The 26628-nt window shown below is 46.8% G+C and overlaps 1 protein-coding gene across 1 annotated transcript in view; it reads right to left on the bottom strand.

Annotated features, from left to right (window-relative positions):
• LOC120949122 (homeobox protein araucan) overlaps positions 1–26628 on the bottom strand; it is a 61557-nt gene that overhangs the window by 13328 nt on the left and 21601 nt on the right. The window contains exons 2-3 of the mRNA XM_040366159.2: positions 10659–11060; positions 2694–2800 (exon numbers count right to left, since the gene is read on the bottom strand). Coding sequence (XP_040222093.1) covers positions 2694–2800; positions 10659–11060 — 509 coding nt within the window. The remainder of the gene's footprint in view (positions 1–2693; positions 2801–10658; positions 11061–26628) is intronic.

Raw genomic sequence — 26628 nt, 5'->3', positions numbered from 1 at the left:
GGGTTCTTCGTGCTTCGTGAAAAATTGAAGAGCGTTCAGCCAGGCACCGCTTGGTTGATGCGATCAGTCACATCAGGTTAGGGAGGTTGAATGGAAGGAAATGCTGGATCTTATCAGGGATTTAGATGATAGACACCGGGCACGATGGATGCTACGGCGGCTTGGTCGAAGAGTACGTCTAAACGTCGAAGCGTCACTTTTTGTCTCTGAAGGCAAACCTCCAATCGGTAGCATCGTGCAGATGGCCATCTTGAGCCAATCTTAAAACCACACGTTTTGCGGCAACTCGGAGTAAAAAGTCCAACCACACTGACAATTGTTTCACTTTGGTTTGTGTGTTTCGGAGGGAAATTGTTCATATGCCGGAAGCCGTGGAACAATTACTGTGAAGCATTGTGCAATTATGAAACTCGCCAAGAAGCGTCAAAGTTATATTAAAATCAGTTAGAAAATTGGAAGCAATGAAGCAAAGAAAAAAAAACAGGCACAGCCATGGCACGGGGCTTTGTCTCATTTTGATTTCATCCACATAACAACCATCCATTCATTTACCAATCTTATTATGGATCAAACACGATTCACGATAGCTCATTTTGCATCGTGCCTCTTTCGGGGGTTTTGTTTTCTACGCTGTGTAATGTTTCCATTCCCTTACCTAACACACATCGCACCACGTTTGTTAAACATACAAACCCTTTCCTCAGCCCGTGATATGTTGCCCGTGCGAAACAATAGTCCAGTCGGCGCACTAACGCCTGACATGTGGCCAACCCGTGCCCTGGTGTCAATACCGCAACTGCGAAAGCGATACAATATTACCAGGAATTGACATGGAACGGAATAATAAATTGGCGTAATAAACGCATCAATAATTCATATGCACCGCTACCGTCGGAAAAATGACGAAGTGTATTTTTTTTTCTCCTCTTCAGTTCGGCCATTATTCGCTCAAAAAGAAAGTCATTGGTATTGTCGCACTAGCAAACATGTGTATGATCCTCTGTCGGAGGGCACCAGTGACTTGTGTGACGCAGGGGCATTATAACGAAATGAAGCGACTCAAGTATCAAAACGAACAGTACATTAACACCGAGCTTGGCAAAAGAGGCACCCTTAGCTGCCCAAAAAGAAATAACGAACGCAAGAAGATTGCTGCACTGGCCACATTTGGCTACATGGGAGAGGTTGGTGTACAATGTTTTAATTAAATGAAAACATTTGCTGCATAATTAAGATGCGCTGGTTGTACTTCTACGTTCGGTGTTTGTTGATCGGGTTGGTGGGGCGGTTGGTTGAGGCTATAATTAATGACCGTCTTGATGTGTTAATCTAACAGAGGATTACACAGAGCCGTACAATTTCCTCGAGCATTTTGTGAGGGTGATTTTTAAACAAATGTGTTTCCACTACCGACTGCCACTGCTCAACAGTGGCCATTGCTGGACGCAGCCATAAGCGGTGGCAAATTGCACCGCTATCTTCATAAAGCACCTAACGTTGCACCGCGCTACGATACAGTAGCAATCGCACTTCAAAAAGCAACTCGTGTATTAAGACAAATCGCAAAGTCAACTTTGCAAGGGCGGCGGTCTGTTTGATTTCGGAAGCAACAACACAAAACGAGCGGAAAATCGGTAAATCACTCATCGCTTGCCAGTGACCAGAGGTGCGGATGTCGTGCGTGAGAGCAACGGGACAGGGGACGCAGTGGCGACTGATAAACAGTTTGTTTGCCGAACAAGTGTTTGTTTTAAGTCCGTCTTAAGTCAAAGGGCGTCAAGGCGGTAGCGCTCAGAAAATCAATCACTAATTTATCGAAGCTTGCACCCGCTGGCCCGTCCTTCCGTTGTGGACAAGCTGTTTGCGCTATGATTGCGGTGTTTTCTTTTCCGTTACCGCCACCCGAACGGCCAACACGGTCAGGCCGACCGACACTCGCAAGCTCTCGAGATGCCGTAAAGAATAAACGTACGAAACAGACAGCACCGACCGCATCGCACGTCCGCTTCATAAAAGTGTCCACCGATACCGCAGAGTGTTAGCTGATCAAAGGGATTTGGTTGGTTCGGATCTGGCCTGCAGCTAGCTGAAAACATAACGTTACTCTGTTCACATCACACACGTGCACTTCCTTCACCGGCGGGGGAGGCGGGAGTCGTCGTAAATTTGTCATCAACGGGTTTTGGCGGCAGCAATTGCTTAGAAGTTTGTCACATGAAAGCAAACACCGCACGTACTGATGGCGTGTGCGTGTGCACCATCGACGCAGTTGAAGGTGATGAAAACGACACCGGAATGATGGGTGCCCCGTTCGCTCCTGAACGGCGTAGAATATGTAATTCCTAACCTAATTAATCAACTTTACCAAGACTGTTTTTGACGACCAGGAAAAGAGGAAAAAAGCGGCTCTTGCAGCCACAAGACAAGGCAGGTTGTTGTGGCTCGGAGGAATAGCAAAACACATGTTTCTTGGTCGTGTTCTTTGGTGTGAAAGATTAACGAGAGACTAATTCTTGGCGTTGGCTGTTTATCCACCCAACAAGCTGTCAAGTTTTTGCACCTTTGTTCATGAGGTTCACACACATACACTCGAACGCATGTCATGTCGCTTAAACTCGTCCACCCACAAGGACGACCCAGATAATATACTCGCGTAATAATAGAGCGGATTTGGCTAGGCAGAGGATACTTACGAGTTGAAGGGATAGCCGAACGCCGCATCGTAGGGATGGTAGACGGAAGGATAAGGCCACGGAGCGCCACCAGCGGCAAGGTTTTCCTTCAGATCGATACCTGCAGCCTGTTGTGAAGAATGAAGAACGAAAAATCGATTAATTTTTGCTGTAACTGACAAGCGGGCTTTACTAGCATTATGTAAAAATAGAATAAAACGCAACACTGCTCTACATTTTCCTATGATTAATGGTTTTCTGCGCAAAAATACTCGACAGTGAGCAAATCGCGAGCACGATGCTCTCTCGTATCATACGGGTACAGATCCGACAACCGACTTCGGAGGCGCCTTGATAACTGGAACCAAGTAACCTCCACCAACGGATCACTAATTGTGGAGCAATGGTTGCGGATTCAGTAGGACACCCTAATTATTGTTATTTATGTTTGCCACCGGTTTTCGTGGAGCCAGCCATTATCAAAAGACAGAAGCGCGACGGCACGGACGGATGACGCCAGCCAATTAAAATCACACTTGGTGTTTTTATGCGGCGGGCGCGCGTGTAACCTATTCGGCTAGGCATTTTGACAGGCTGGAGCGTGGACGCTTTTTATATTTTCACTCTTCGTAGCTGTACATTCCATCACATCAGCGGTTCCGTGGCGCCCCAAAGTGCGGGAAGCAACACCGAAACACATGTGTTCGTGGGTCGACACTGATAGTGAGATGCCGACATTCGGCAGGTCAGCGAGGTCGTACATGATAGATTGACACTTCGCCGGAACATCGAGCACCTTCGAATGCTCCCCATCGCCAGGAGATCGTGCCGCTTATCGCACAAAACCCACCAGACGTCACTGTAGGATGCGCCAGAGCGTTGATTCAGTTAGACCAGTCGGTCCAGTCGGCTGTAGTGGTTGCTGTAACGTTTACACTGAATCTGACACGTAATTAATTTTATTGAAAACAAATTACGAACATGCAGCTTCGCTGGAGCAGCGAAGGGACACACACATACCGGGACAATTCCTACACGATCACGATTGGCGTGTAGCGTGGTGATAGTGGGGTCCGGATTGCGAATTACTGCGAGGGATCAATAACAAAAAATACGGCAATAATTCAAACGAGTGGCAGTATTTGTTATGCCATGTATACTGTTGTCATTCGTTCGTTCGGTATCGCTGGTTTCTCCCGCCCGATGGATGATCGCGTCTATTTGCGTGCCCTGTACGCCCCGATAAGGCGGGCGCGAAGGGTAGGGGAGTGTTATAGTTTCGTTCGCGATTAGGGCATGCACGGTAGGCATCGCTTTTGCTTCTAAACCCTCGGTGGTCTTTGGCTGCAAATGCGTGTACCGAGCTGTTTCTTATTGTGATTACTAAATAACGCATTTGCCGGCATATGTGCTGCTGTCGCCGCCGCGTTCGTAGGGGTCAGGCGGGATTATTAGCCTTGTGTTACAGTAACCTCGCACACGGGCACGCTCTAACACGCTGACGCGTTCTGCCACCTTAGGCACTATAGATTAAAACAGGAAGGTAAACAGTGCTTAGATTGTTCAAATGAAACATGCTAAACAATTATACACTAATCAACAATATATTTGTAGTTGTAACAGATCCTTAAATCCTGAAAACGTGATTTAACCTTTGAAAAGAAAATAACCCTCCATTATAGCTCCTCTTTAACCACTGTACACTGTATATTCTAAAACAAACTGACAACCACTAAAATAACAAAATAAACTTTTTAATATTTAAATTACACTCGTGCGACGTAAGTATACTGGAACAAGCAGATAACTGCGTTTAGCGTTGGCTTAGTATCTATATAATGAAGTTAGTAGCAAGAGAGAAAAGTGTGACATTATTTTTAAAACGTTTCACGCTATCATAGCGTGCCATAGCACAAGATAACCAACCGGTGGCAAACAAACAACTAAACAAATCAACAAACAAGCAGCCAGACAGACAAGTCAACAGACAGATAGGCCTTTGGACAGTGACAGTCCCCTTTTCTGGCCCAGACCGAAAATGCAAATCCTTGACATTGCGTTAGGTCAACTACGGTAGTAAATAATCGTGTACTTTTTTTTAACCTCGCCAGACTGGTTTACTGGGCAGCGAATGCATCCATTTTACCGGACCGGATGGTATTTTATTTTTGGCCACCAACACCGCTGAGCTGCTGTGCCTTCACAAGCGCACAATGCGTGCAGTTTGACTGGCTATCGCGAGGCCACCGCGAGGAACAGCAATGTTACAACGTGCGCATTATCCAACAATCACGACTTGTGTGTTTGCATTGGTACGCGTGCAACTAGAAAAGCATCCTCGCGCAAATAAACGAATCCAGGCAGGGTACGACTACAGTGCAATCATTCATAATTTTACAAATAAGAAAGTAAACAAAAACAGTAAGTCGGCAAGACGAAAAAAGTATAGCCCACACAAGGGAAGGCAAAGGTTCGGAATTTGTATTACTCCTTATATTTTGCTCTCTTTCTTTTCCCCGTCCCTGGAGGGTTATGATAGTTTGCAGCATAAACACTCACATTACTGCAAACGACTAGCACTGTAAGATCCCCTCCTCTCCATTCCCTTTTTGGTGTACGTGACTTTGGAGGCTAAACAAACCCTGGTGCCTGCTACCAGAAATCCAGTGCGGCATATTTTTGCTAAAATTTCTGTAGCAGTCGAGGTTCCAGCTTCAGCAGCGCCATAAGAAGTTTGATCGATTGGCCACAGATCTTGGGCATGATCGTACGGCCGCTCCATAGAAACAGATCACGCTCGGTACGGCGAAGCAATTGTGGCTGACGCTGCACGTTGCAAACAGTTTATGTTATTGTATGAGGCGAACCGTGTTCGAACAGGCCATATTATGTTAGCGTACTTTACAATACAAACAACCACCACCGGTGGTCAACGATTAAGCCGATCGAGAGCGTCGTCTGGAGTCTGTGGATCTACCGCGTCGTTTTCCAGTGATACGTTGCCGTTCCCTCAGCCCTTCCTGGCTTGCCCCTAGGAGCCACCCTAAGCAATCGCGCCCAAAGACCTCACAAGACGACGAACGCGAAATGTTTGTTTGATTGTTATACAGCTCTGGGGGTTGGGTTTTTTTCCGCCACTGCTCTATAGTAGTAGTTACCCCGATCCGCAACGAAAGCTTCTTACATACACACTCACACACACATCCGGGAGAGTGAAGTGGACGCAATTGAAGCATAAAACAATTGTCATTTGACCATGTCCTTGGGCGGTGGGATTTTATCGCTTGCTCCCTTCTCCCGTTCCGATGCATCACAGCCCCAACGGAACAATGCAATACCGTGGAGGCTCCTGGGTGGAAGCAAAAAACTACACACTAGCCCTTAATAACAGGCGCCAAGCAGATGGATGAGATGGGAAGGGTGGAAGGGGGTACCAGGCAAATGAAGTCATAAAACTCTACACCGCGCACCACGCACCACGGACCACCGTCATCATCGTAAACAGGTTGTAAACGCTAAGCATATTACCGTGCATTTTGAGGCTCCTCACTTTGAGCACCATAAACCGAACAATCTTTCGTTTGCATCCACGTCTGAGGGTGGTAAACTTGGGGAGACTCGAATGAAAGAAGGAGAAAAGTAAACACACACTCATATACACACTCACACACACATATGGAAGGAAAAGCCCGAATGGTTACATGCATGCGGAAACTGATAATTTGAGTTTTCTGTTTCAAAACATAAAACCTTTCAGTGTTTCAGTGTTCTGGGGCGATGTATTATTCTTTTCCTGCATCCTGCTTTTTCTGCCCACCGCACTGCTCGGCACTTCCGCACCAAGTGCTTTCGGTTAGTTCTTCATAAATTATGCATGCACACAGTGTTTAAGCTCCATAGCACGGGCTAGATATTGTCAGTCAAGAGACACTGACTCGTGAAGTGAATTGCCTCTCGGGGGAAAATGCGAGAGCATGATTCGATTTGACGGAGCGATTGTAGTAAAAACCTTCGATTTAGAAATTCTTTCCTTTTCTGATGTATCGTGTGTGTGTGGGGCGAAGAAAAAAACAAGCTGAACCTTTTCTGTTTACGCCCAATTTCGCCCGTGCTGCTCTAGTCGTAATTCCCTAGAGGCTGTCAAGGAGATGGTTAAGATAAATTATACGTGCATAAACGTAATTTTTATTTTTATTACTGTCATATTTTTATTTCCTCGCTCAGGATCGGTTTTTGTTTTCCTCCTACCATCATTCCCTGGGCTTGACACTGTTGAGCGGAGAATATATATTCCAGTCAACGCATGAGGAAATGGGAGCTGTTGTTGGTAACATTTCTTACTCATCATTACTTCATCGAGCTCCTAGGATGAAACATTCACCCGCAAGGAAGCTTGAGATGGAAATAAAGATAGCAAGGATCACATCACTTGGTCCGTCAAGGGAGGCTAGGAAGCGGTTTCTTCATACTTTTCGCTTCTCTCCTAATTCTGTTCACCTGGAAGGATGTTTATCTATCGTGGGTAAGTTCATTTCGTATAGGCAGAAATACTTTCATGACAGGTGATTGGTGATCGGTCAAAACATTAAGCTTTTACTTCTTTCGTGCACACTGTTAAAGGCAACGGGTTGAAGTGTTGACTTTCCTTCAGTTTTCAGCCAAGCCAAAGGTAACAACTTCACCACAGCATTTACAAGATAATGATCAGTCGACCGTCAGGAAGGGTCATAAAAAAGACATAAAACATGTGTGTCATTGCATAATTGATTCATAAAAATATATAAACATCGTCACTCATCGTACCTCTTGTTGTTGCTGAAAGCGCTCCTCGATGAGTGGATGCATACAGAACAGAAGAAATGAAGTCATAAAGTAGGAATCGTAATTATTATGCATGTGTGTTGGGCAGCGGGAATATGTTTTAAATATTAAGTTGACAACCATTTGTCTGATTTATGTTGAAGTGAGTAAATCGATCACAAATAGTTGCATAAAATTGTCCTAGCCTAATTATTGTAAAGTTTAAACATTAAAAGGCATGGGACGTTAAGTATTTCAGGACAACTTCATAAAACAATCGCTTTCGCTTTAGTGTTCCAACGAGCATTTTGAAAATATATTAGCACCTTTCAATGATCGTTTAAGAAAATGAGCTGCGAAGAAGGCCAAACCAACACAAAGTGGAGGATAAAGCGAGCAGATAGACCATGACGCATTGTTGGTCGAGAAGAACGGAACGATACCGCCAGCTAATCGAACGACACTGCTCCAGGCAGACGCATAAAGGCTGCCCCTTTACAAAATCAACCGCTTAACTACACTCTTTTCGTTCCTTTATTCTCCTCTCAGCCTAGAAGCATTCGTATCGTGAAAGCGTCGAAGGAATGGCCACATTCACCTGACAAACGCAGGGATGGTGCAAGGCGGGGAATGAAATGTAAACAGAACGTCAAAAAATTTATAGTTATCATGCATTTTATTAACAAGCCTTAAATTTATGATACTGTTTAGTTTACTTTTCCCTTCGCCCATCCATCCCCGAGCTCGTTGCCGGTACGTAACAACAACATTAACAACAAGCCGATCGCGATCGCTCCACACCGCGCTCCGGACGATATTCATTCATGTTCGATGTAAGCTGCCCGGATCTAACAAAACAAACATCTCTTCGCAGAGCATTGAGCAGCAAAGTGTGGACATTCCAGAGCTTCCCCTCGACGGTTGCGTCTGAGAAGTCTCCGCCGTGCGAAGCCACCGAAAGCATCGGCAACGCAACCGAAAGCAACGTGCGAAGCTGCCGGACAATCGAATTCGAATCATTTCGTTCCACCCCGCTGCGTTATGTGCTGTCATGTTGGTTGGGCATTGGAGGTTGTGTTTATCCGTAAATACGTATTCTCTCGCGCTCTCCGCGCATTCGCTTCGATGCGTTAAGCTTGAATATGGTTCCATTCAAGAAAAAATCGCTTTACGCTCGTTAGGGGTGAATGGAAGTGGGGCTTAGCAACAATAGGGTAGGCTGGGGAGGAAAAAAAAACAGGGAGATTTTTTCCGTTCCGACATTGGGTCAGCTTACGCGGCTATACTGTCCCGGGAAGAAGGTTCGCGCAGTACGTTGGTGTGGAGATTGGTCGGCGACATAAATTGATTGGGCATTATTCATAAATTTTTCGACGGTACCGTGCTGCAGTTGAGCAGCCTGGAACGGTTTTCGAATATTTCGAGCAAAAGCAACACTCGAAGAGCTGGACTTCGTACTCGGTGTGTTGCCAAAGCGCATGGTGAAGAGCAGAAGAGAAAAGTTAAATCCCTGTAGGCTACAGCCCGGAGACCTGAACCGGAATCAAGAACGGGAAATTTGAAAGGCATAAACATAACATTTGATTAAATTAAGACATTATTTATGCTAATCGATGGTAATTTTTTTATTGATTCAATCATCATCATGCCCCGGTAAGATATGATGATGATTTGAAAGCTTCTCGTGTTGTCGGGAGATTATGAGATAAACACGAAACTGCACGTTTGATGTATGTTAATCTTTGTTTCGGTGTCACGCTTTGCCACTCCTTAATGGATTGGAGTCAGTGAACAAATGTTTTAAACTAGGGGTTGTATTGCTTATATAACTTTAACTGCTGGAAAATTTGAAAATATTTATACAACAAATTTACAAAAAAAAAAGTTGCGAGAAATGTAAAACCTATGCCATGATTGGCCAACAGATCAAATATCTCTACGTTAACAACGTTAGCTAACCACAGTCGTTGTTAATAACGTCATATCTGCCCACCGTATGTCCACATTATGGTCATGTTCATGGTGGTTATCTTTTGTGGCAACGTATGAAGAGTAACACGCACCAAAGCATAAAAAGTACCCCATACACGGTACACAGATGCTTACAAAACGATGCGAACAATCACAGAATAGCCAACGGAAGCACCACGAGCGGACTGCGATTCGATAGTGTGTCGAGTGTGCCCGGACGGTGAGGGGTTTCTTTTTCCTCGCTCCGTTGGGGATGTCCGACATCCATACGAACATGGCAGATATCGTACCGAAACCACCGCACCGTACCGTGCACTAGTGTCCAAGTGTGTGTCTGTGTGCGTTTTTTTGTCCGTGATACAAAAAACTAGATTTTATAACATGTCTTCACCACCTTCACAACATGAGAGTGTGTTGTGAAAAATGTGAGCATTTTTTGTTGTTATTGCGTCCCATGCAGGCAGGGTTATAATATTTCACTGCAAAAAATGCGGACGGTCTGAGCGGAATTCACCGTACCGCTTTCTATGTTTCTCGCTCTCTTCCTATCGAAAAAGAGATGTGTGTATGTGAATGGACGGTAGTACAGGATTAAAATCATAAAAAAACTCCCGCGTAAAGTCACAGATTGTACAAAATGTCCCGTTGCATGAGGTTTTTGGGGGTTTCGTTTTTGTTCCGGTGGATTGTTCCTACCGTTTTCCGTATCGCTTCATTGCTATGCTTCTGTATTGTGTGGAACTTTTGGGATGAAATGACATTTACCAAACGGGAGAAAAAATGCCAACCAGTGCAAAATTGTGAAACAATAACATAGGTTTTGTGGGACTTTTTGGGAATGATTTTGTAGCTTAAACTATATTTTTTTCTATTGGAAATGTAACGACTGACAATGGTAGAGCATGTATTCAGTTTTGTTGCATTTCGTCCGAAAATATTTTAACGAACAAACTCTAATGTTATTTCACCCCTCATATAACTGATATAACGACGTGATTCTCATACAATGGAAATACAGTTTCAGGGCTTTGCTTAAATTTTGAACATTTGAATTTTACACTTTCAAAACGAGCTGTGCAGATGGGTGTCATTGTACAACATGTTAAACAACGTTTGGCTTTTCTTTCTAGCCTCAATTGATTGAACAGAACTATCAGAACTTGTAATTGAACTGTCGTTGAACAGTAAAAAAACAGTATTTGAAACATAACTTACCGCTGGATTCGCATAGAACGGAGCCTGATCGGCACCGATGGCCGGGAAGTAGGCGGCCATCGTTTCCGGCGAGTAGGGCGCACTGTACATCGAGAGTGGTACACCCCCCGGGCCGGCAATGCCGGCGCTCGCTAACCGCTGGTAGCTGATGAGATCGTACTGACACGAGCACACGGTCTGGCCGGAGATGGGATCGGTAAAGATGGGTCGCCCCGTATCGCAACAGCGTCCACCCGAGCTGCCCCCGCTGCCTGCGGCCCCACCCGGCCCGGACGTCGGTGGGCCGGAGGTGGCCGAGCAGGGTGACGCACTCCGGGCGCTGGGGGGCACTGTCGTAACGGCCATCGCGACTGGCGCTGTCGGTGGTGATGATGGCGCAGACGGAACTGTCGGTGTGGTGCTCTGGAAAAGGAGAGGCGACAAAAAATAAACAGGATGAGTGAGATTTGATGACATTGGTACACAATTGCGCTGCGTGAAACATACAATTTTAACTGCCTCATCAACGGGGAGACGAAAGCTTGGTAACAAATTATTGCACGCTTGAAATTACTGTGCATTGCATTGCGCTTATGGACGGCCAACCGAAGACTGCACAACTGCGGCCGAGACCTTAAGAAATGTAACGAATTGCAAGTCGGTGCAATTGTGTGTGTTTTTTTCGTCTGTTCCATGTACTCTTCAGTTCAAGAAGGAGATCGTGCGTGCTGGAGGTAGGCAGCGAAACAACAAAAAAGGTGCATTCTGAGCAAACTTGTACACTGAAAGCCACTTACACGCAACGACAAGATCACGCACCTGAAGGAACGCAATAATAACATGATTAAGCCGCAAGCAATCGACGTGCAATCGTATCGGTGCCCCTCCGGCCAGTTATTGGCAACTGTCAACCGCATGTCAAATGTCAAAATCAATCGTGACGGACATAATCACCCCCTGGTTGGTCGGGAAGGGTCGGGGCAATGAGGCGATGGTGATCCGATTGTGTGTGTGTATGTGTATTATCAGCTCCGCCTAATGGGTTGCACGAACGGGGGTAGTGCGACACCGTAGAAGGATAAAAATAAGAACTACCGGTTCGCTGCAAGAACTTGTGCATCGTAGCAACAGCATATCAACCGTTGGCAACCGTTTCTAACGCGTCGTGTGTGGGAGCGGGGTTGCATGGGAGGACACAAGAGCGTTGGACAAATACAGCGCTACCATACCCATAAAGCTCCCTATCAATATTGACTCTATAAATCACGTACGCATATAAAGTGAACCAATTTAATGTAATTACAAATACCGCGTCCTCACGATCGATAACCAGCCTTCCAATACTCGCACGAGTGTGTGTGAGTGTATGTGGAGGGAGATGTGTTGAATGTGTGTGGTTTGAGTATGTGCAAACATAAGCTAAATAACTTGTGCGATGTGATCGCTCGAACAACAGCCGCGACTGCAAGCGACCCGGAGTCTTCTTATCAGGAAAGACTTGAACACCGGAACGGAGGAAGCAAGCAAGCTCGCACGCAAACCCCCGGGCCGGCAGGCCTGCTGTTGAGTACGTACCCGCAGAACCTTTTCGCTTTACCTTTTTTACTACACCCGCCAGCTAAATTGAACAACGTTCTGGCTGTTGCGCAGTCATTGATAACAGCGCATCGATGGGCCATGGGACAAAACCTGCGAGAGCAGCACGCCGTTCGAGTAACATGCGACGGTCATTGTGAAGTCAACCACAAAGCACATGTTTGCTTAGCACCACTGCGTGGGCACACCGGAATTGGATGCACTTTTGCTAAATGATGACGATATAGCAGAGTGCGATTTTTTAGGCAATTAAGTTCTGGTTATCATGGGCTGATGGAAGCTCTCCATTCTGGTACGTGCTTTGAACGCTTTTGCTAGTGGTTTCAAATGACCCTCCTCAAACTCCAGATATGTTCTATAATCCCTATAATATCTGTCTCCAACCATGCCTGCGAGTGGCTGTTTTGATTGTTTGCAAAAGAGAAATAATAGTATTGCTATCGTGAACATTTACTGCATAATTAAAAGCATTTTTATCACCAAGCCACTTTCTCCACCAACCGAGTCGATGGGGGTAGTGTTTGGCCGTCCGGACTCGCCTGCGACAACTGCGCGCTGGCAGCACCGCACGTAATGTGCGTATCGCTGCCCCTGGCCGATGGCCTCGTTGATTATGTTGCCGGTCTGGTTGTGGTGATGTTTTGTTAAAAAAACATCGATGCATGTAATAACTTTACGCTCTGCAAACACCACTGTCCACGCTCACGCGCAACAGAGTTCCGCACCAGCGGAATGCGATGTCCTCAAATTAGGTTCGCGATTGTGCTTGTGGCCGGTGCGGGAATGGGTCGTCCGTTTGCGCTTTAGCACCGCGTGCTAGCCCAAGCATATCAGATGCGGTGGCGGGCTGGACAACGGAGCGGTAAAAGGCACTTACAAATCTGATACGCACTCAGGTACGTGTGCAAATGCTCGCGAGCCAACCTGGCGGAGGACGAACACGCTTCGGGCGATATTTACACAGTGTTCGAAGCTGTGCGCTGTGTGTGATTGTGCGCGTTTTCCGGCTGTACCATGGGGCATGGTCAGGGGAAATAAATATTTGCCTAGCCATCGTGCATTGGAATGTTACAATTGCAACATGAGCGTGCTTATTTGCTTATGCACATTTGAAGTTGGAATACTAGAAGCAAGAACACGAGCAAAAGGAGAGTTTGTAAGCCAGTAACATTCGTTGCCACTAGGAGCTTTTACTCATTTTGAAAGCCTTTAAATGGGTTGAATTTTTCCACAAAACGATGATCAACAAACCTTGAGACGCACAAACGTTTTCAGATTGACTTGATTTTTTTTCTATCGCCTGTTTGATCTTTGCGCCTGCTTGAAGTGTTACAAAGCGTATTGTTAAACCTAAAGTTGACAAGCCTTGAAATTGGACTTGTTTCGATGTGTCGCATTGTCGAGCAGTTGAGCGCGATTCCATTCCGGAAGCTCTTCAAGTGTACAAGCTCCAACATCAAAAACTAAACTACCGCAATGGGCTGTGCACAGGCCGCGCTCTTCCCTACCTATTGTCCACCTTCACCTCACACCGTGCGGGGCTGGTCTCGTTATCGAGCTGATGATGGCCGATCTATCATACGGGGCCTTTCCACTGAACAAGCTCGTTTTCACCTATTTGACACTTATCTAGCACCTTGAAGAAAGCTGCCTACCGTTTCTAACCGATACTCGCAATCGAACGCGACACACCTTTGCTGGCCGGTTGCCGTTCCACGCCCGGGAGATTCGGGACAGACAGACAGCGGGGTGCCGCCGAAGGGAGCGCTGCGCAGGAAGTAGCTTGTTCGTGTACGGTGTGTTTGTCCGAGTTGCGAGAGCGTGTGCGACTTGTGTTCCGGACAAAGTACGCCATGTTTTGTCGTGTCGTTGTCCGATGTCAGCCTTGTCCGGGCAATGAGTTGACTGATTGATAAGCAGAAAATTGATTGAATTTCCCCTCAGCGTGTCGAAGACACGGTCTGCGCCGGCAAAAGGACACTGTTCGAACAAGCTGTCTTCGGTTTGTGATGTGTTAAAAATTCCTATCGTACAGGGAAGCACGTATCGATTGTAGATTTCACCCGTATACATGCTTGTTGTGCCGTAAAGTGTATCGATAAAATTTAATCAACTTCTGCTTTGAAAACACTGCCCGAATTGAAATGAATAGTGCCCGCATTCGTAGAAGTAGAGCAGCTAGTCGGGACACATAAATTGTGAACATAAAATCCAATTACAAAACGAGCATTGAAATTAATCCAATTCATGGAACCTCACAAAATGAATTCCATCGATCAGCGAGAAACTCCCAAACCACCAGCGAACGAGCGAAAGCATGATCGAACGGCTAGTCTTCCAGTGGATCAGCAAACCCCAACCGTCGGGAACTTTTGTCGCCCGGGTTTGGTAGCGATGACAGCTTAAAGCGCTGGAATTTGTACAAATCAAACAAGTCGGGAACGAAGAGTGTTGGCGCGGGAAAGGTCGAGAAAAAAAGGAGGTGATCGTGGCGTCTAGTGTTTCACAAAAAGAACGCCGCCACATTCGAACAGTGATTTTCGTCTTCTCGAGCGGAAAATAGACAGTATGTAGAGAGTGACCGGGCCGAAGGATCGGGACAAGAATCGGAAAGAAACATTGAAGCTCCTAGTGAACCCTCTCGCGGCCTACTCAGTTTGTGTTTTATTAATATTTTATTTTGTCATTTGTCCACCTTTTTCTCTCTATCTCTCTCTCTCTCTCTCTCACACGCGATCGTTGCGGTGCATTATACAGTCACACAGGCTGGGTCGGTTTTCGGTTACTTAGCGCGAGGTCAACTGACGCAAAGGGGCAAGGACGTGCGGACGAAACGGAATCGACAAATGGCCATTTTCAATAAAATTCTTGTTTCTCAGCGCTTATTTATTCAAACGAAGCTCCCCCGGTCCACTCGTCGTGACACTAAGGTGACGGCATGGACAAGTGATCATGGTGAAGATCGAGCGGAAGATGGCTGAGGGCGGCCCGTACTACAACGGACCATCGACCGGAGATCAAAAACCGTTTTGCCGGCGCTCAGCACTCACGGTGGAGTTGTTGGGATGAAAATTGACACTAAAATAACGACAACGATGACGACAGGCTGGTCGGGCGTGATGATGGTCCGGGTTCGGCCGGCACGGGAGACACGGTGGCTGGACCAGGCATCCTAAGCAATCTTGAAATCTTGATACGTCCTGGAGCAAACGATGCGGGACGGTCGGACAACATGGGGAAGGAACGGTGGCAGCAGCACCACTTGGGAAGTGATCGACGACGGCAGGTAAAACACGGACAGCAACCCGACGATCGTGTAGAACGTATCAAAACGACTCTGAACGCGTCGGCGAACGAGTTCAGGCGGTGGCAAAGGAGGCTGCGTGAACATGATGATCATGGTGTCACACGAACGGAGGAGGTGGAAGAGCCTGTTTGACGACAAGATGTTTTGAAGTGAAAATGAAGCTGCAATAAAGTCAGCTAGCCAAAACATAAGAGATTATAATGAGATAAGGAAATTAAATGAAAAATGACTTTGGAGATAGTAATTGAAAATTTTATTTGTTTACCTCGCAATCAAAAATGAACTTTCCTACAGCTCGTTGAACACTGTAGCGTTAAACAATCGGTAGACAATGGCATACAAATAGCGTGGCATAAAATTTGTTTGATTTCGCTGCTTCACTTTGCAACGCAGGAACAAAAAAAACATGCTAAAGTGCTTTTAAATAGTGCTATTGATTAAACAAGCGCCACCCCGCAGAACCGATCCAACTAGCCAGGCGGTTCATCCGCTGAGGCGCGGTGCGCCGTACTTACGCTATTCACCAGATGGCGCCACTTATTTCCATTTTACTGCCCTTGAATACGATTCCAGGGGGGCAACGTAGCATATTATTCACCGGCATAGCACAATGCGTGGAAGGGAGAAGAACCAAACGCTCACCACTCGCGAGCTTGCAGCAGTAAGCTTCGAGGACCTTGGTCGAGGCGCGCACCACTCCATAATCGAATATGTGTGTGATTTTTACGACCTATTCCAAATGCAGGAACGCGCGTCCCTCGACGACAGCTCGATCGTCCACAAATGCTACACATGGTATGCGTGAAGTTGACGAGCGCGCGTTCATGGCGAACGACGATGATGATGATGAACCCGCGGGACCAGGGGGACCCACCATCTGGGTAAATATTGTTATTTGCACAACATTTTCAGCCAGATTTTCAGCCGTATCGGCTTTCGCGGTCTTGTTGCCGGCGACCAATTGACGAAAACGCCCTCTTGCTGCACGCTTGGAGTTTATGAGATTGAAATACCATAGAGCGCACGAATGAGTGTGTGTTTTTTGTGTGGTGGTTGTTGTTGGTTTACACGTAAAAGCTAACGCAAATGCAAAGCACTGCGACAAACAGACTGGATCCTAGAAAGGGGAGTTCTTCATATTCTGGAGCACGAGTGAACACAACAAAGAGGAGTTGTAAAAGGACAAGCTGATACGATGTAACCGATTCCCATGGGAGAGACACACTGATTTTGCAGGCGTCTTGGAGTTTGGAGACACATTTTCACGCCTTACCTTAATGCTACCGTTACACGCCAACCGTTGTGAGCGTGTTCTACAGCACCGTTTACGACGACGGCGCTCGTACGGGTGGAACGCTGTATGAAGTAACGTTTTATTGTACCGTGACAAGGCGTGCTTTTGCGTGCGTGTTGACAGCGCAGAGCGGCAAGTTTTATTTGTTTTGACTATTATTGAAGGTGTTTGAAAGGAGGTTCGTTGTTCGGCTCTGGGATTCAATCAATTCGGTGACTCTACACTTCTGATTTGATGTTAGGTAATCGATCGCAATCCGTAACTGATTAGAAACAAAAGCAGAATTAGAGTGAGAAACAGAGAGTGTGAGAGAGAGAGGGAGAGAGAGAAAGAGAGAGAGAGAGACATGACGAGATAGAGACAAATACGCAAGCAAACGGATGCACCCTCAATTCCTGATCCGCGTGTCCTTGTATAGCGTGTGTCAGCTTTAATGGCGCTGCCATTTAGGTGGCTTCTTTCCGCCCCAGCTCGATAGTGCGGCACAAACCAACCTATACAGTTTCTGCCCAGTCTGGCCTTGCTGCGAGTGCTACATCGAAGCTTAGAGCAAAGAATGGGCCTTAAAAAGGCAATCGGCTTTTTAAGCCTTTCGGAACAGTTGTGCGTGGAACGGGCCGTTGGAGTGAGCGACGGGCTGGCCAATGCTACTGTCCCCGGGTGAGGATTTTAAAACCAACGCACCGAACTCTTTTTGTCTTGGCCTGTCTTGTCACAACCGTTCAGCACCAAAAGCCCCCGTCGCCGTTCGCACTTTCGTGTCATCGGAGGCTTTAATGTTCACTCGTGTGCCCATGTGTCTGCCGCCCCGTAGCTACCTCCCGTACCTGGCCGTGCGCATTTGAGTTTGTGTGTGTGAATGTATGTTTTGAAAATTTTGTCGGAACCGTGAAATAATATTATAATCGGATTACGCTTTACATTTTATGTTTACTACTAGTTTTGCTTCCCGGCGCTGTCACGGGGCCTGCGAGCGAACCCATCGTCAAACCAGAGCACAACGAACCCGTTCCCGTTTCACCCCTTCCGCCGGCACCCAGATCAAATCTCTCACCGGCAGCCAGGACGGAGGAGAGCGGGTTTGCCCACCTTTTGTTTGGCGATTTGCGTTGTCTCAGCGTGTGACTGGGCGACTTTTGTAATCGGTTGGACGCATCGGTAGAAAAAAACAACACAAGCATAGAAATAAAACCGAAACATTGCCCAGGAACCCAGGAAGCGAGCAGGCACACCGGAACGGAGCTTGCCACCGGTACACATAAAAACACCCGTATTAGAGAAGCGAGTGTAGTGAGTAGTGGGAATTCGTGCCTAATTGCACATATATTTCAGCGCTTAGCATACTTCCATACCGAGGGAGGTGGAATAGTGAGCCACACACGGGACACAACCTAATCGTTGCAACGGATGGTGTATAAATTCTGCGCTTCCGAGTTTTGCTAAGCCTTGTTGGGATAAGGTGAGAAAAACCTGATTCCACCAAACCTAGTGAGTGTAGTCGTCAACAAAAGGCTGGCAAACAAACAGGAACGTTTAAGACCACGCCCAACCGTAGCAATTATGCTCTGGCGCTGTTCGACCCACGTTTAAGCGTAAACAAAGACCCCTAATGCGCGAGAACGAATGTATTCATTTAGGTATTAACAGGAGAGGAATCGGTGTGGCAGTGGGATAGGGGAGAGGCTTTTTTTCTGCTGCATCATAAAAAAAACACTACAGCCCAACCAAATGGGCCACATTCAGAGCTCTGCAAACGGTAGTGATCATTGTACCTAGACGATGATCATGCTAGTTTTAATGGCTGAAAGCGAAGCGCGAATGGGATAACCATGGCAAGATGTGCAGCTAAGGAGGGCTTAAGTACAATTTTTGATACATGTGTAACTACACGAAACTAGACGTTCACGCTTCGGTTGTCTAGCACTTGGGTGGAAGATAGAGAGAGAGACATAGAGAGACAGAGAGAAAGAGCAAGCGGCAAACAAAAGCACATAAGAGGGATCGTAACACACCATGCTAAGCAAATAATCGTTCCACTCTTATGTATGGATTTATCTCTTTCTCACCATTTTGCAGCATTATGCTGGGTTTCCCCTGTGCGGCAGAGTTAGCTTTCCTCTTTCGATCAACATAAGCGAAGCGAAGCGAGGGCAGACACATTGCTGCAGCATCAAGCTTGTGCTCAGGCGTGTTGTGATCACGCTTCATCAAAACGGCCCGCAAGCGGGAACGAGACACAGTAACAGCCTGGCCTGCGTAACGCTACGAAACGCTAGCGCAAAAGGGCAGTCATTAATTGTAATGATCGATTTATTTCCCTCTCTTCGGTTCGCTGCTTCTTGCCTTCCGACCGGAGCAGCGAGCCGTAGGAAAGGGAGCAAAACATCATCGCTCAGCGCATAGCAGCCATTTATTAATTTGCTCTCCCGCTTCCAGCACGGCCAGTCATGCATAACTGATGTGTGGGGAGCGGCCTGGCGCAGTGAAGCTGAAGTAATTTGACATTGTAGCAGGGCCCCGGCTCTGTAGGATATCGTACGGCAGGCGGCGGAAGGCCCATCGGCAAGATGGCCGATCATGCAGTGGAGCGATGATGATATTAAATATCACTTGCTGCGAGTGCGCTCACAAATTCAGCGATTAAGTGATCGAGTTCTATCGAGCTGCTATGGTGGCGGTACAAGCAAATGGTCTGTTGATCGGTCTGATTGTGTAATGGGATTGTTGGTAGTGGTGGTGGTGATCGAGAATAACGATCGTAATGACTCAATTGCACGGTAAACTCGATCATGCAGTTAATTTGTCGTTGTAGCGAGTCTGAATTTCTACTTGGTATTACTTTTTTTTACTTGTTAAGCATTGAATTCTTTCTTTCTTCTCTTCCCAGCAACAGATTTGTTGAAGTGTCACTCATAACATGTCAATCTACGGCGCACAATCTAACGGTCAGTTGTTGTGCAGTCCTTAGCAGCTGCCTAGAAGGACCCACTTCTTGAACCTGGAGCAATGAAAACACTTCTCAAAACTGTCAAACGCTTCTCATCCTCAATCTCATCCACTGTGTTGCCATATGCTGCAAATGTTGCCCTCACCGCTCAAGCCGACGGCAAAAATGGCTCGACCGCTCTACAACTGTAAGGTTCTAACTAATTGAAATGTTTGTGCAACGTTTGCGGATTGTTCACTCTATTTCCGAACTGCCCTTTCACACACTGATACACATAGAAAAGTGCTCACTTTAGGTGGTAGCAAAGCACCTTTGTTCTTTGTGTGTGTGTGGATTTGGCTGCACGAAAATTAAATCCTCCGGATTTACCTAAAGTCGGCCGGTTCGCACCGTTCGATCCGTTGCTAATCCGCCCGGAGCTGCTGTTGTTGTAGTAGCTGTCGGTGCCATTATTTAGCCGCTTGAAGGTGACGGATGTATTCATCACACGCGTGGAAAAGTCAACCTCCGTGCACAGGAAACAAATTGACCGTAACCGGGGACCAAAAACCTTTCGAGGACCTTCACCCAAGAGCCATTTTGCCGATGGGTGATCATTATCTGTGCCAAAACGGAACCCGGATAGTTTTTCGGCAAAGTGAAAGCACAAGCAGCAAATAGGCGAAAAAGCAAATGTACTCAAATGTGTACCCTCCAAAACACGCCACACCACACCAGGGTGCTCCGTTTCGGCCACATCCAAACCAAAACCAATTATCACAACGAACACGCGTGAACCGACAGCTTATTGAGCGCTAAATTAATTTTTAGATACCTTTCAAAATTCAACCGACGGTGGCACACGGTGTTCCGGCGGAAATTGGCCGGTATCGCGTTGGCGAGCACGAAACATGACGAAAACGAAACGAACATGACCGGGGTGAGTGTCGGACCCCGGAGCAGGTGGAGGATGAAGCTGAAGCTACGAAACATGATGGCAAATCGCGCAGCCCGAACAGGGAGTATCTGTGCGCGTGAAAACTGTATAGTAAAATGCCGGAAAAAACCCTCCTCTCCCCAGCGTCCAAAACTGCCAAACTGTACGAGAAAGTGAGAACTGAACAACGTTTCGAACAAGATTCGAACAAAACAGGGCGAAACGTTGTACGACAACGGTGTACATTTGTTTTGGGTTGTTTGTTTGTTTGGTTGTCTGTTTGTTAGCGTTGCTTTCTTTCGGTGAAACGCGAGCTTTTCCCCCGCCATCACCCCTGCGCCAGTCCTCGCCGGACACAGCTAGGCTTCGTAAGGTCCTTCCAAGCGTGTTGGAGGTTTGGAATTTAAAATGGTGAAAAATAACACCCGCCCCATGCCCATGCGGACACACAGCATAACACATTTCGCTTATCCAATTTGAAGCGGCACTCGAGGCAGTGAAACAAAACAGTTGAGCAACGAAACATGAATCTATAACGCTTCAATAAGCAATCAGTCGGATTGAATTGAAGCTAAAACGAAATGGGAGAAAATAACAAATCCACCACGAGAAGCGATATAAATTTGACAAATAAACGATTCAATCTAGCGGTTTCTCGTTTCCCTGCAACACCGAGTTTTGACAGCAAACTGTATCGATAAACGCTTGCTGATGATTAAAGAGAGTTTGGGGGGAAAAACAAGAGCAAAAGAAATGCATTAAAATCATTCGCACGACTCTCACCCGTTAATCGGACGCCTTTTCGTGCATTTTGTGCATTTTGTGCAATGTGCACAATTCGGATGTTAATGCTGACTGACAGCTTATTAAGGCACTTCATCCTGTCCAGTGTGCAGCAACAAATCAGCACACCGAATAGTTCGTCTGTTCTGGATGGATGGCTTTTTTTGCTGCTGCTGTTGTTGTTGTTGTTGTTGTTGCTGCCCTTCTGTGGTGCTTTGCGATCTTTTCTACATGACAGCTGACTGGTATGCGAGCGTGTAACGCTCTGCACGTTTGTATGTGTGCACTGGGAGGGACTGGAATGGCGGCCGGTAAAGGATGTGCATGTTAGCAAATGAAGGGGGGCTTGAGCAAAAAAGAGTTCGTAACCTCATGCTGATTCCTGAAGCCTCGTAGCAATGAGGACAATGTTATTACAAACCGACTGACAGGCTTTTTCCAGGCTTCCACACACACACACACACCCGTTCCCCTCCATCTCTAACAGTGCCAACTGTCCGCGCGCGGGAAATGACATGGATGGTACATGTGTTATGTATGAGTTTTTATTGAATTATAATGTTATTTCGCGTAATGAGATTTCAGGTACGGTTTTTGCTTGTTTTGCACTGGGTTTTCTATGGTTGATTTTACATCGTCCGAGCACGTGTATGGGAATGGGCGGTTGCCGGTGGCCGCTACACTACAGGGTCATGTTTGGCACGCGGCACTGAAACTCATGCTCATCAAGTGTCATGATGAGTGGTGCACTGCTGCAGGACGTTCTTCGGCGCGCGTTGTTCGCCCGCCCATTTGCACGGCAGCAAGGGATTGAGCATACGCTCGCTCGCTATTCAATCAAAACGTTCAGCAACTCATCTTGTGCTGTGTGAGCTTTGCATAAAACATCCATAAAAATGTTTCATTTTATCACAAGGCTTGCTGTGCACGAAAGCGTCCAACAATAGAGCTACCCGTAGCCGAGCTCCTTCAGCACAGCTAACACCATTAGTTACTGGAATGTCCATTTGCGAGTAAAATATGTATTTTTTTTTGTGTCGCTGTAACTACTACCCCGACCCAGAAGCAAAAACACGAGAGGGAACAACCGACAACCGGCAACAACCATCATAAGGGTCCTGTGTGTACGCGGAAAAGTATAGATTTAATGTTATTTTCATGTTTTAATGCTTATCAGATCTGTGTTTAAAAATGGCGTCACTGATGGATACGCACGGGAGCGGGGCAACGGAACAAGTAATAGCAGCAGCAACAGCAGCAGCAACAGCAGCAGTCATGTTGGCTGAGGTCGTTCCGTCTCTTCACGCTCCTTTCTGCACTGTCGGTTAGAAGGGTTCTCCCGAAGGTGGTCTTTTGTCACCTTTGGTTGCTTTTTGTTTCATCCCGGTTTCATCGTTGCGTTTTCCATCGTGACACGTTGTTTGCGTGTTTTGGCACCCTTCGCCTCAACGGTAGAGAACGGTCGGGCCATAGGGTTTGTTCCACGTTCCATGCGCTATCCGTGGAACATCACATCACAGCGCCATAATTACCGTCCGCCAGACGCAGGAAAGGTGACGCTGTGCGCGCTGCGTTCTTTTCCGACGGATTATTAGTGTGCGAACGAAGCGAGGCGGGTGAAAAATTTCCCAAGTCACTTCCACGACGACCACGGCGGCAGCAGCAGCAGAGGGTCGGTCCGTCTGCTGCCACACCTTAACGGGCTCTCGCTTGCTTTGAATAAAATTAATTATCTTGACGGCAGTGTTTGACGGTTTTATTTTCACGAAACGGACAATGGAAACACGAGCCTCTGATACACGACGGCCTGATCCGCTGGCCGCATCCGTTTTTGTTTTCCGAAATTTTAACAAGGCCATATTTGTTCTATCACAAGCATGCAGCGTTCCGGTTAGTTTCCCCTTGCCTCGTTTACCAGCAACTATTACTGCCGAGCTAAAGTGGCAAGCTAGAAAAATGGCCATTTTACTTCGCTTTTGTTTACGAACCCTTGTGTTTTTTTAAAGAGGATTCTTAGGCACCCTTTGGCAAGGTAGGGTCCCAACAAGACCCACAAAAAAACAAGGTGTGTTCAGCGGACTGAACACGCTTGTAGGCCATGTTGTTAGTACAACTGGGGATTTTTTGTTATTCCTGTGCGTTAATAAATCGTTAAATACGCTCTTTACAGACGTTTATCGAAAAGAGAGGGGAACGGGCAACCCGGTGGCTATACTTGCCACGAATACGTATGTCTGTGCCATTTTACGACCTTCTAGCGCGCTATATGCAGGCAACAAAACGAAACTGTTTCGGCCATCTTTGCTGGTTGCAGTTGGGATTTTCCGCCAGTTTGTGTGAGTTTATGAGTGGTGCTGTTGCCAGTTTCTTTTAGTGTTATTCGCACCCTGCCCAGCCACCGTTCCGGTTCCGGCACGATGAGCTTCGCGCTTTTCTAGCGCGCTCATTGGAAAATAGATTCCAACACTAATTCTATCTCTGCAGCCCTCCCTTCAACCCGAAAACTGTGCATTTATTGCTGCAACGCTTATCAATAGAGCCCATTTGCCATGAACAAACTCGCCTGTAGCTGTGTATGTGTATCGTTGAGCCGTCAGCGATGTGTGACGGTGTGTAATTCAGCAGCTGTCGATTTTATTTCGCTTGAAACTCGCATAAAACAATCAAACTATCTAATAAAGCATACAGTGGACGGCTTGGCTTCATACACGTCTGCCCCGAAGTCGTTGAGGTTTTTGCAAGTAACAAACAAGAAGAAAAACAACAGTATGAAACCAATTTCAAAAATGAAACCATGTTTTTAAGTTAATAAACAATGACACGGATTGTGCTGCGCTCCCGGTTGCGCACCGCCATCCTTTCGCCACGCCGGGAAGGGCTTAGAAGCGTTTTGTACTCCACGTTAGGTCGGTATTAAGTTTCACAGAAGACTTACTTTCGAGGTCGTAGACATTGCGCCCCGCTTTACGCTTGCCCAGCCCCACTCCTCTCGCAATTCGCTACTGACGAAGCCAATGCAACGGCTTTAGAAAAGGTTGCTGATGGAGTTTCGTGCAAACTTCAATTACATCGATTTGCTCTGACTAAGCGAGGAAACAAACAACTAGTACAACAAGCATCAACTTGGTAGCAGCCCTACCCTACCCTTCTGCGACCACTCCTTCCATCCCTTTTGGGCGCTCATCGCATAACCTCACCACTCACGTGCCGTGATCTCTATTTCTGCTCGGCTAGTGCACCTTGGTGTATTTATTACACACACATATACAGCGTTATGATCATGCACACACGAAATTAAAGAACCCGAGCCACTAGACACAGTGCCACTGCGGATTAGTTTGCAATTGTAAAACAATACCCTTTCCGCCATCAGATCAGTGTGCCGGGAGGACGAGAACCTGACGCCAGCGGCTTACAACATGACATGACTTCAATTCGTGGTGAAGGTAGGCATAGCTACACGAACAACAAACAAACAAACGAATAAACGAACGAATAAAAAAAAACAAATAAATCAGCAGAAGCAGCGGAAAAATGGTACAGAACTGAGTGAGTACATGGCAGCACACGGCAGCAGTACAGTAACGTCATGAAACACGAAGCGGTGTGCTGTGTGGGTTTGCGTTCACCCGCCGGGCCTGTACGCCATCTCATCTCCCGTGCGGTAATGGTGGGCGAAATGAAAGGCTATTAATTAATTAAAGTTTTAACATTCAGTGTCATGTCTGGTGCGCATTAACTACTCGTTTACTCGTATGACGAGTATGACGCAAAACCCCGGGTAATGTAAACTCTTTGCCGCTGGCCGCACAAACCAAGACATCGTGCGGCATCGCGAGCCGGCTTACAAATGAGCGATCCCACTCTCTGCTGTGTTGCGGGTGATTGTGTTTCCCCAGATTGCAATAGCTGTAAATGTATGTTTTCTACAGAGTGTGCAAGCTCCGTTGTAAGTGAAATGATGCCATTTAAAAGAAATTTCTATTTCCTCCTGTCACACCACTAGTTAACTAATTTCTAATCACGTCGTCTACACTCTCCTTATTTCATCAACTGCTGCTAAGAGCTTTTGGGGGCAACCGGGCGTGGTGAAAATATTCCCCATTACAGCTCATCCCGTCTCGCCAGTGCCCGGTGCCCGGCGATCGGTGTAGTTGGTGGCTTTGAAAACTTGATTTATGTATTACACGATCATAAATTAACAGCAAATAAGGCTACCAGCCGTTTTATAGACACCGGATCGGATCGTACGCTAACGAGCGTGGTGGCGCAAGCGCAAAGCTTTCATTGAGTATCATCACCGGGCACAAAGCAAACGCGTCGAGCTGTTGTGATTCAACAAATGCTTCTAGAGAAACCTAAACACACGCATCCACACACAACCACCGACACACGTAGGCATCCGAAAGAGGAAACGAAACGATCGATAAAATTAATACCAACATCGGTTTTAACATTCGCCACCGGTCGATAAACGGTAAACGTTATGGTCCCGTGGCTAGTTAACCGGGCGATCATGATCATCACCCTGAGCCGATCATGATCATCACACACCGTCGTTATTATCGCCGTCATCGTCGCAGGCACACTCAAATGAGGCCCCTGGGTGCGGTTCCGTACCATGCCAAGTGAGCCATTACACCCGCACCTTAGGGCCTGGGCCTTGGTGGAGCGATGGGACGCGATGGGACGCAGTTGCGATTGACGCAGCTCCTAACCCTCACCTAGCTGGTCACCCCATAGAAAGTGAATCTCTACAAGCTTGTCGATCTATCGATCGATTCGTGTGCGATAAAAATCAAAAGAAAACAAGCTACGTCGGCGGCACGACAAATGTGTCGCGTTTGTTTCCATTGTGGATCGCCTGGGCCTGGGGAAAGGTCGCGCGGCTGGGCACATAAAATATGACCATTAGCGGTATTAATCTTCTTCTCCCGCTTCCGCGTGCGATCCTGCGTGAAGTATGGTGGGGTACGGGTGGGGAGCAGGGAGGAGAGGGCTAGTTTGATGAAAATCTAATACCAAGAGCTATCGACGTGTGCGTGCCTGCTAACGTGGGCACGGCGGCGAGATGCGATCGATTGGGAAGAGCGGTGATATTGTAGTACAACATGAAATTGGTGGTGAAGATGCTTATTTGAATAACAA

The sequence above is a fragment of the Anopheles coluzzii genome, chromosome 2 (assembly GCF_943734685.1).
Source record: "Anopheles coluzzii chromosome 2, AcolN3, whole genome shotgun sequence".
NCBI lineage: Eukaryota > Metazoa > Arthropoda > Insecta > Diptera > Culicidae > Anopheles > Anopheles coluzzii.
Note: the sequence above shows the minus strand (reverse complement) of the source record. Positions and strands in the feature narration are given on the sequence as shown.